The sequence below is a fragment of the Piliocolobus tephrosceles genome, chromosome 2 (genome assembly GCF_002776525.5).
Source record: "Piliocolobus tephrosceles isolate RC106 chromosome 2, ASM277652v3, whole genome shotgun sequence".
Lineage (NCBI taxonomy): Eukaryota > Metazoa > Chordata > Mammalia > Primates > Cercopithecidae > Piliocolobus > Piliocolobus tephrosceles.
Genome location: NC_045435.1, coordinates 192,932,320 through 192,942,864, shown reverse-complemented (window position 1 = coordinate 192,942,864; position 10,545 = coordinate 192,932,320). Strand labels below are relative to the sequence as shown.

General features: G+C 59.3%; 1 protein-coding gene across 1 annotated transcript in view; it reads right to left on the bottom strand.

The window, feature by feature from the left end:
* TNK2 (tyrosine kinase non receptor 2) overlaps positions 1-10,545 on the bottom strand; it is a 29,608-nt gene that overhangs the window by 9,707 nt on the left and 9,356 nt on the right. The window contains exons 4-11 of the mRNA XM_031935096.1: positions 9,114-9,335; positions 6,876-7,028; positions 5,780-6,057; positions 4,116-4,242; positions 3,572-3,718; positions 3,379-3,473; positions 2,139-2,429; positions 1,763-1,877 (exon numbers count right to left, since the gene is read on the bottom strand). Of these exons, the coding sequence (XP_031790956.1) occupies positions 1,763-1,877; positions 2,139-2,429; positions 3,379-3,473; positions 3,572-3,718; positions 4,116-4,242; positions 5,780-6,057; positions 6,876-7,028; positions 9,114-9,335 (1,428 nt within the window). The remainder of the gene's footprint in view (positions 1-1,762; positions 1,878-2,138; positions 2,430-3,378; positions 3,474-3,571; positions 3,719-4,115; positions 4,243-5,779; positions 6,058-6,875; positions 7,029-9,113; positions 9,336-10,545) is intronic.

Genomic DNA, 10,545 nt, shown 5'->3' with positions numbered 1-10,545 from the left:
GGGGGCGCGGGGAGGCAGGAGGCTCCCCCTGTCCGGCCTCCCATACACAGGGCCACTGGCCCGGCCCCACCACGCACAGCCACCCTGTGATTCCCACCCTGCCTGCAGGGTAGGAAGGAAGGAGAGAGGACAACACCCCGAGAAGGGACAAGTCCCATCCGAAAAATAGGGCTACTCGAAGGAGCAGAGCCAGGGCTCCCTAGCACGCGCACACAGCCTCCCGAGGCGGCCCGTAGGGGAGGAACCCCGGCACCAGCCGGGCTGCGGCTCTCCTGCTACACCCACGGGCTCCCTGATGGCTGCCCGGGGCCAGACGCCGGACTCTGCTCTCCACCTCTTCAGGGGCGCTCATTAACCAGGTGAGAACGCAGCTGAGGCGGAGACCTCGCTCAGAGCAGCATGACGTGCCCAAGGCAGGTCACTCCCTCTGGCCTTTCCCTTCCACCAGCACTGCCCAGCTCCTGGCACAGAAGCCTCCGCTGGGACCCACTTCTGCGAGGGAAAGGAGACACCAAGCCCACCTCCCTCAGTGCAGGCGTGGCCGAGGCAAGAGCCCCCATGGCTGCCGGGAGTCCTGACACCACTCCAGAAAACATGCTTGCTCCTGGGGGAAAGGAGAGTAAGAGGGCAGAGAATGTGTGCAAGAAACACCCCTCAGGATGGCCCCCAAGCACATTCCGAGGCAGCTTCTCCCCCAAGAGGACCAGTGTCGCTTCTCACAGCCCACACGCACCCGTGTGAGGCTCAGTGTGGCCGAGGCACCAGCAGCCCAGAGGGGACCGAGGCCAGCCCTTCCCTCCAGGCCCACCCCGTCCGCGTCCTCTCTCTCCCGCCACCAACAGGCCAGAGTCCCTGTGGCCATGGGAGGGCCAGGGCTGCCACCGGGCAGTGACTGAAGCAGGGGCTGATGAGGACTTTCTGGGGAAGCAGGAAAAGGGCCCAACACCTCCAGCATGAACCTTCTACCTCCTGCTGCCCCCGGGCCTCCGGTCAGCGTCTCTGGGGTAGACGAGGTGGAAAACAGAGGCTGGGTGCTGAGAACTGCCTCAGGCTACCCCAGCTCTGGGAATCTCAGCACCGTGTTCCCGTCCCGGCCGGAGGTAGTCCAGAAATGGCCCAACCAGTGCCGGACGTTCTGTTCAAATGCCCGCCCGCTCTTCTCTCTGGGGGTCCCAGGCGCCCAGGCCTGGAGGGGTAACCAGGATGCCTGGCTCTCACCCCCAACAGGAAGCCGAGGCTCCGGGGCCAGACCAGGCCAAGGACCCGCAATGGACTCCAACACCCGCTCTGTATGTGGAACAGAAGTGCTGCCAGCCATCCCTTCCACCAAATGAGCCCCCAGGAAAGACCAGTCATCAACTGTGTCTCCAAATCTAGACAGAGCACGAAACACCTAGGTGTCTTCCCTCTGCCCACAGCCTAGTACCCGGAGAAGGACTGAGCCTAGACTCAGTCAGAGCTGGGGCAGGTGGCCTCCCAGACTCCACACCAGGAAACAAATGCTGGACACAGCAAGCGGGAAGTCACTGCGAAGAGGAGGCCAGACTAGCAGGGAGGCCCGAACACAGAGACCCACAGGTGCACAGCCAGGCCCAAAGACACAGACAGAGCCACCTGTCCAGAGACATGGAGACGGAGGCAGCCACACAAACATGGAGACATTCAGGGACTGAGAAAACAGGGGCAGAGTCAAGCTCTGCCACCACGGACACCCAGGCCCACCCCCAAGCCTCACCGGCTGTCGTGGCCTCCTGCCCCTCACCTCCCACCTCCTGAGCAGCTTCAGGCACGGAGGGCAGGTGCTGTGGTCCAAGCCAGGGCTGGTGGCCCCGGGGAAGGAGCCCCCAGCAGCAGCCACAGGGAACCAGCGGCTGGGGCTAATAGGAGCCTTCGACGGAAGGGCAGGGCAGGGCGCACCCACAATCCTCCAGGGAGCAGCCGCTCCCAGCCCCTCCCGCTGCCCGCCTTGCCCCGTCGGTGACCTAAAGCACCAGCTCCAGAGACACACGCCCCAAACACAGGCCACTCCGAGTCACCCCTGGGGACACTGGCAGGCACACAGGCTCCTGCTGAGAGCAAGGGAAGCGGGTGGTAAAGATCTGGGGCTCCGGCGACAGCACAAGAGAGGGCAGGCCAACGGCTCTCCAGCTTGTGGAGGTGGACATGGACGTGGGGCTGAACTTTGGGCTGGAGGCCCTGCCAAGTACCTCCAGGGGACCCCCACCCTTAATCTCCCCAGAGCGCCACGCTTGCAATCCCATCCCTGACCCCTCCGCTCCAAACCTGCAGACTGTGCCTCCTGTCTCCAAGCCTCTCTTTCTAGAACCTTCTGCTTTCTTCCCCGGCATAACACCCCCAACCACAGGCCCTGCAGTCTCAGTATGTCACTCGTGTTCCGGACCCTGGGCCCAAAGGTGAGCGAGCCGGGCCTGGGAAGGTTCGGGGAGTCGGGGCCACAGTGGTGCAGGTCACACTCCACGCAGCGCCCCCAGGTCTCCTCCCTACACCCCCAAGAGGCACAGGATTGCACGGAAGGCTGCAGACCCCTAAAACCTGCAGTGTAGGTGGAAGAGGCTTCCTGGGAAGCAGCCCCACCCCCTCCTTGCCTGGCCTGAGTCACAGGAGCTGAGAGTACAGGGAATTTCCTCCACTTCACTCTTCTTCCTGGTCCTCAATACTCCCCGCTGCCTCAAAGGCACCTCAAGCCTGCCTGCCCCCACCAGTTCCTCAGACACCTGGGGATCAGCTAGCAGAAGGCAGGGTCGGCACTGGGTGGGGCCTCAGGGCAGGCGCTGGAACTGCGGGGGCTCAGGGGGAAGACAGGGGCTCTGGAGAGGCTGTGGGAGGAGGGTGAGGTATAGAGAGGGTCTCCCCAAGGGGAGATGGGAAGAGAGCACCAGAGGCTGGAGGCCGGCCTGGGAGCGCGCAGTGGGCTCAGCAGGAAGGATGGAAAGCTGGCAAGAGGGCAGGCTGGGCTGCTTCAGCTACTGAAAGGCACCCAGGTGGAAGGTTGAGTCCCTGTGCCAGGAAGTAGCAGGGAGAGGAGCAGGGAGGAGCAGAGGAGGAAGCACGGGAGTCCAGAGCGCTGCTGCAACCCAGGCCAGGCCACTCCCTCCCCCTCCGTAAAGGCAGCCTGGCCCAACCACAGAGCCAGGGCTGGAGCCCAGTGGGAAAGGGTGGTGGAGAGAAGCTGGGCAGGGAAAGGCACTGGGGAGATCGAGGCAGGCCTGTCCTCCCCTCACACTGCAGGGTTCAGGCCCAACCACCAGCCTGTGTGTGGCCAAGGGAATCTTGGAGGCCAAACAGATCTGTCCACAGGCCCCTCTGACCTGTGCCCTTCAAGCGATCCCAGGGTGGGCCCAGCCCCGCACTCCCTACCTTCCCTCGATGACGGTGATGACGTCATTCATCTGGATGTGCAGTTTGTCTGGTTCCTCAAAGTCCTGAAGGGCCCGCATGTCCGTAGGCTGGGCCTGGGGGAAGAGAAAGGCCACTGCCAGCTCTGGGACTGACGCCTGGGCAGCCCCTCAGCTTGGACACCCCAGCTCTCCTGGGCTGACCTGTCCCTCACCTCCAGCAGGAAGTCCCGCAGGGCCACAAATGTGGGTCTGTCCTCTGGCTTGTGAGCCCAGCACTGGACCATGACGTTGTAGATGTCCTGGGGGCAGTCCTCAGGCCGGGGCAACCGCTCCCCCTCCTTGTCGATCTTATGCAGGATCTGAAGGTGAGGAGGTGCAGAGTTGGAGGACAAACAGAGCACCCAGCCCTTCACTTCCCGCCTTCCCTCCGGCCTATCCACAGCTGCAGCAGCTGCTGCCGGGCCTGGCCTCCAAAGAAGGGATCTGCCTGCCCGGGAGGGGCCGTCTCCAGAGCCCTAGACCCTTCTTTCCAGGTGTGGGGCCTCAGAATGAGTGGATGTGGCAAGGGCTAGAAAAGGAGGGCGGGCCCCAGCTTTCCCCTCCCCGTCTCTTTGCTGGGTTCTCCCTGAGGCCGTACAGATACCGGGCGTGGGAGCAGGGAGTCCAGGGGTGAGAGGCAGTTCTGGCAGGGCCAGGCTGCAAGCTGAGAATGGAACTCAGCCCACCGGCCCTACGGGGCCACCTCCCAGCCCTCACCTGACTGCCATTGAGGCCAATCCAGGGCTCCTGGCCATAGGTGAACATTTCCCACAGTGTCACCCCGAACATCCAGGTGTCGCTGGCATGGGAGAAGGTGCGTGTCTTCAGGCTCTCGGGGGCACACCTGGCAGAGGCAGGGGTCAAAGAGAAGCCCTCTCAAACACCCTACTTGTGTCCGCCCCAGGGACTTAAAACACTCATTCAGCAAACACTTGTTGTGACCCCCTATGCCACGTTCAGCAGTGGGTCTTGGGGGCGCCATGTGAAGTGGGCAAGATTCCTTGACAACACGGTGCACAGACTTGGGGAAAATCACCTAAGCCCAGGTCTCTTACTCACTGCAGCCTGGCGTGGGAAGAGGAGAGGAAGTTTCCCAGCCAGAGAAGCAGGGAAACGAAGGAGGTCAGAGGCTCTAGGACGGGGCAGGGAGAGAAGATCACAGGCTGTTTTCTGACTGTGGTGGGAGGATGACAATTCCCAGATTTGGGGCGGGATCCTGGGATTTGGGTCCTTCGGCAGGAAGGAGTGGGTGGGAAATTCAGATAGGGCCTGGGGAAGAACCAAAATGGGTAGAAACAGTCATACTGGCTTCACCCAAATACATTCGTTCCGGGCACCCCCCGGGTGAGGGGGAAGTGCCACTGTGGTGAGGTTAGAAATGGACATCCCGGCGTGGGCTGAGGTGCAGAGAGGAGGGTGGCGCCTAGACAGGGACCCAGAGCGAGCCCTGCCCCTCAAAGGGGACGGGGCCAGGAAAGTCTCGAGATCTCTAAGGCTCATTATCCTCATCGGTGAAAAGAGAACAATAACCCACCCCCTTCATCGTGTTGTTTAAAGGCAACTGTATTAATACATGACCATGCAAACCAGGATGCCTGAATACAAAAGAGGCTGCTATGAGGTACTGCAGGACCACAGGCATAATCTAAGACCTGCGCTCGCCCTAGGGGGAAAGCCAGCTGCTCTTTAAGATGACCATGCGTTCTGGATCACAGGGTTGCCCACAGTCACCGCTCGGGCAAGCAGAACTGGAATAACCCTTCCCACCTCAAAGCAGGCAGATCACAGTCCTTTGGGTGCTTCTGGCACCAGAGGACCACAATGGTCTCAGCAGAGGATAAGCCCACAGAGAGGCCAGGGCAAGGCCAAGTACCACCCCCAGTGCACAGGTGAGCGGCCCTGGCCCATCTACAGGGCCTGCTGTGGCCTGGGCCTGTCTACCACTAGCTCTACCTAGAGCATGCTTACCAACGAGTCTTTCCCTGGCAAACTTCCCCTGACGTTTCAGGAAGCCTTTGAACACCCCACCCAGCAATGCCCCTTGGTGAGGCCACGGCATCTATCCCTGTAACACTCCACCCAGCAATGCCCCTTGGTGAGGACACAGCATCTATCCCTGTAACACCCCATCCAGCAATGCCCCATGGGTGAGGCCACGGCATCTATCCCTGTGCTTTCCAGCACCCAGATCCTGGCATGCGGGCCCTCAAGGATTCCTACATGGATGGTGAGTGAATGGGTGCAAAAGAGGGCACCCCAGGCTTAGAACAGACAAGGACAGGCCCAAGCAAAACCAGGGGCTGTGGTGGGTCAAGAAAGCCCCGGAACTTTGAGGCCGGGGTCTGCAGGGACCCTGTGAGCTGGCAGCACCTGCCCCTCACCAGGCGAAGGGCACCTTGCGATGTTCCTGCATGACGTAATGGTCGTCATTCTGAGGTAGTGCTCGCATCAGCCCAAAGTCCCCGATCTTGACCAGGTCGCGGGTAGCCAACAGCAGATTGCGGGCAGCCAGGTCACGGTGAATAAAGCGCTTGGACTCCAGGTAGCCCATGCCCTCAGCCACCTGCACAGCGTAGCGACTCAGAGTCCCCAGGAGGAAGTGGCCCTGGTGCTTACGTAGCCGGTCCAACAAGGATCCCAGAGGTGCCAGCTCTGTCACCTGAGGCCATGGAGGAGGCAGGAGGAATGAGCTGGAGGACCCTGCCCCTTCTCAGCAGCCCACACTGGGCCCCCAGCACCCTTCCTGAAGGCTTTCCAGAACCAGGCTGCACACTCCTTCCTGGCCTGCTATCTGGGAACTTCTAGGAGCCCTGCAGTTTCTCAGGCCTCTCCCTCGAGGCAATGTAGGAAACTGATACCCAGAGAGGAGGAGCTCAAAGAGGCAATGGCTAGAAATTCCAAAACTTGGCCAGGCCTGGTGGCTCATGCCTGTAATCCCAGCACTTTGGGAGGCTGAGGCAGGTGGATCATTTCAGGTCAGGAGTTTGAGACCAGCCTGGCCAACATGGTGAAACACATATCTCTACTAAAAATACAAAAATTAGCCAGGGGTGGTAGCGCACAGCTGTACTCCCAGCTACTTGGGAGGCTAAGGCAGGAAAATCGCTTGAACCCAGGAGGTGGAGGTTGCAGTGAGCCGAGATCGTGCCAGTGCACTCCAGCCTGGGCGACAAAGCGAGACTGTCTCAAAATAAATAAATAAATAAAACATAAAGTCCCCAAATTAAACTCAATGGCCAGCCCCTCCCATGGTGCTGACACTGAGCACCAGCAAAATCCAGAGGCAGACCCGGACCGGACCGCAGCAGACACAGCCCGTACCAGGCTGGGCCCTTGTGAACCCCTTTACTCCATCAGGTGGGGGGACCAAAGTAGGATCTAGGGCGCCTCTGACCTTAGGACGGAGAGAGTAACTGCACCACACATCTGGGACCAGAGCCCTCTCCCTGCCCACCCCCTCCTGCCTATAGCACTCACCATCTTCATGGGCGGCGTGAGCACCACCCCGTAGAGGCGGATGAGGTTTCGGTGGTCGAGCGAGTGCATGGCGTTGACCTCCCGGATAAAGTCGTCCATGGCTTCTGGCTGGCTCAGGACGTCGGGCTTCAGGCACTTCACAGCCACACTCACCTGTCCAGAGCGGGATGTGCAAAGACTCAGGACCTGCCAGGTCCCAGACACACGGAGCCAACCTGCTCCACCCTCCAACTCAGCTCAACAATCCCTGCCTCCGAGCTGCTCATCTAGGTGGGTAAGCACGTCACCAGTGCCTGGGCTTTAGCTCTACATGAGGCCTGGCTGAAGAAGGGCAGAGGGCTGGCCCTCAGGAGCCATGGTCGGCAATGCCTCCCCTTCCTGGGGGAATGCTGGGCTTAAATACCAACCAAAAAGTAAGAGATAACCAGTATGATGAGAGAATATTCAAATGTTATAAAATGGACTTTTTTTTTTTTTTTTTTTGAGATGCAGGCTGGAGTGCAGTGACATGATCTCAGCTCCCTGCAACCTCCACCTCCCGAGTTCAAGTGATTCTCCTGCCTCAGCCTCCTGAGTAGCTGGGATTACAGGCAGGCACCACCATGCCGGGCTAATTTTGTATTTTTAGTAGAGACAGGATTTCTCCATGTTGCTCAGCGTGGTCATAAAATGGAGTATTAAAAGTTCTTTTGCTGTAGAAGGGAAAGGCTTTAAATGTAATGCCAAAAACAAATATGTGGAGCTAGAAGTTGGCACAGCGGCTTCCCCGGGAGAAGGGCTGAGTGATAGAGGCTTCTTCGGGAGAAGGGTGCACTAAGTAACAGCGGCTTTAACGGGAGAAGGGCGCAGGCGCACTGAGTGACAGCGGCTTCCCCGGGAAAAGGGCGCAGGCGCACTGAGTGGACAGCGGCTTCCCCAGAAGGGTGCACTGAGTGACAGCGGCCTCCCCGGGAGAAGGGCGCAGGCGCACTGAGTGACAGCGGCTTCCCGGGAGAAGGGCGCAGGCGCACTGAGTGGACAGCGGCTTCCCCAGAAGGGTGCACTGAGTGACAGCGGCCTCCCCGGGAGAAGGGCGCAGGCGCACTGAGTGACAGCGGCTTCCCGGGAGAAGGGCGCACGCGCACTGAGTGGACAGGGCATGAGGAGCGCTCTGAGGTGCCAGGAATGCACCAGACGTGACCTGGGCAGTAAGAACATGGCTTCTGCATAGGAAACAGTCACACCAGAACTGTATGCTGTGGTGCACACGTTATCCCTGAGGGGAAAATGTTAAATGCAATGCCAGGAAGAAAGAACAAGATTTTAAAAGCTGTATCCAACATTTGTATCTTAACTAAGTCCGACAAAATACCTAAAGTGGGAGGAAGAGGCAGAAATGCCAACTCTGCTTCCTCTTAGTGCTGGGATTACAGGCGATTTTTTTTCTTGTTTTTCTTTTCTTTTTTTTTGAGGCGGAGTCTCGCTCTGTCGCCCAGGCTGGGGTGCAGTGGCCGGGTCTCAGCTCACTGCAAGCTCTGCCTCCCGGGTTTACACCATTCTCCTGCCTCAGCCTCCCGGTAGCTGGGACTACAGGCGCCCGCCACCTCACCTGGCTAGTTTTTTGTATTTTTTAGTAGAGACGGGGTTTCACCGTGTTAGCCAGGATGGTCTCGATCTCCTGACCTTGTGATCCGCCCGTCTCGGCCTCCCAAAGTGCTGGGATCACAGGCTTGAGCCACCGCGCCCGGCCTTTTTCTTGTTTTTCTAATAGTTTCCAAACTTTTATAGTAAGTAAATTATTTTTATAGTTGAAATAACAAATGTGCTTAGTTAAACCTGAGCATGGGCTGGGCGTGGTGGCTCACACCTGTAATCCTAGTACTTCGGGAGGCTAAGGTGGGCAGATCACCTGAGGTCAGAAGTTCAAGACCATCCTGGCCAACATGGTGAAACCCTATCTCTACTAAAAAGACAAAAACTAGCTGGGCGTGGTGGCGCACACCTGTAATCCCAGCTACTCAGGAGGCTGAGGCAGGAGGATTGCTTGAACCTGAAAGGCAGAAGTTGCAGGGAGCCAAGATCATGCCCATTACACTCCAGCCTGGGCAACAGAGCGAGACTCCGTCTCAAAAAAATAAAAACCCAAAAATCCTGTTGTGACGCGTCCCCAGTCCCACTCACATCCCAGTTGGGGGCAGAAGAGTCACTACCAGCCTTGGGTCCCGTGCCTCCGCTGCGCTGGCAGGACACAGAGCTCACCGTCTTCCCTGAGGGTGCGTCCCACTCGCCCCTGCGCACCACGCCAAAGGAGCCATCGCCCAGCTTCTCCAGGAGGCGCAAGTCCTTCTCCCCAATGAGGCAGGTGAGGCTCTGCAGGGGCCCCTCCCCTGCTGGGCCCCCAGGGGCGGGCGAGGTCTTCCGGAAGGTGCTCTGAGAGTGATGAGGGGGGAACTCAGCCTCCAGTCGCTTTCCACTGAACACCTGTTTGAGGGCAGCCGGGGGCCAGATGGAATCCAACACCCCAGGGTCAGTCACTCAGTCCCACCCTGCTGGGTCCACCTGGTGATCCCTGGCTCGGCTTCCAGGTAAGTCCTGGCTTTGCCAAACTGCCAGTGGGGCCGCCGGGCTGGAGGGCTGCACTCCGTCCAGGCACACCCCAAATACAGAACTCAAAGCCTGACGCTGGCCTCAAGGTGGGTGCCAGAAAAAGACCAACAGGCATCAGCCTGTGGCTGCAGTGGCCCCACACGCAGCTGTGCGGACAGGGAGAGCCCAAAGCCCTCCCAGCACTGCCCACCCAAGGTCTGAGTCTCCTTCCAGTCCCGCCCCACCCTCCCTTCCTGCACCCGCCGCCCAGCAGACTCCAGCCCTAAGTCATGTAGATGGTGCATGAGCCGCAGGGGCCTCCACAAACACCTCCTTGTCCCTTTTTAGCCCTGGCCCCTTCTCTGGCCTGACCATTTGGTGCTGTCTGTCTCCACCCTCACTAGGCAGTCGGCTGCCCTTCATCCTGCCCAGGGGAGAGGATAATTTTAGTCTGAGGTTGAACCGTGAGTGTGTGTGTGGTTCAGATGAAGCTAGTCCTTACTGGGGAAGGGCCTGGGAAGACAGCTGGGTTTCTGGAGGGGCGACTAGAGCTGAGGGCTGAGACAGAAGGAAGAGTGGAGGAGACTCTGAGGCCAGAGTGGACAGGGAGGGGGCCAAAGGTCAAGGGACAGAAGAAAGGAGGCCATGAGGGTCAAAGCTGGCCACATCAGTCTGACTTGGCAGCCTCCACCGAGGCACCCACAGCCTAGGGTCCAGGCTGCAGATTCTTGCCAGTTTGGGTCTCACGTCCCCAAAGCTGGTGGAGCCTTATCCGTTCGGGCTAGGGTGCCTCAAATCTGAGGGCCTCTTCTGGCCTCTGTGCTTCCTCACAGCAATTAGAATTCCTTATGTTTGCAAGCAACGTTCAGGTTACAAGACCCTTCACGTCATTATCTCTGGGGCCTCCCACAGCCCTGGGAGATGAGCTGGGCAGCGGGCCTGGCATCATTTCCCTGAAGACAAAAGACGACCATCGGGAGGCCCCTGACTGCCCAGGGACCTACCAAGAGCCAGTGGCAGATCCAAGACCCCTAAATCTCAGCACCCCTAAATCTCGACACCCCTAAATCTCGACACCCCTAAATCTCGGCACTCCTAAGTCTCG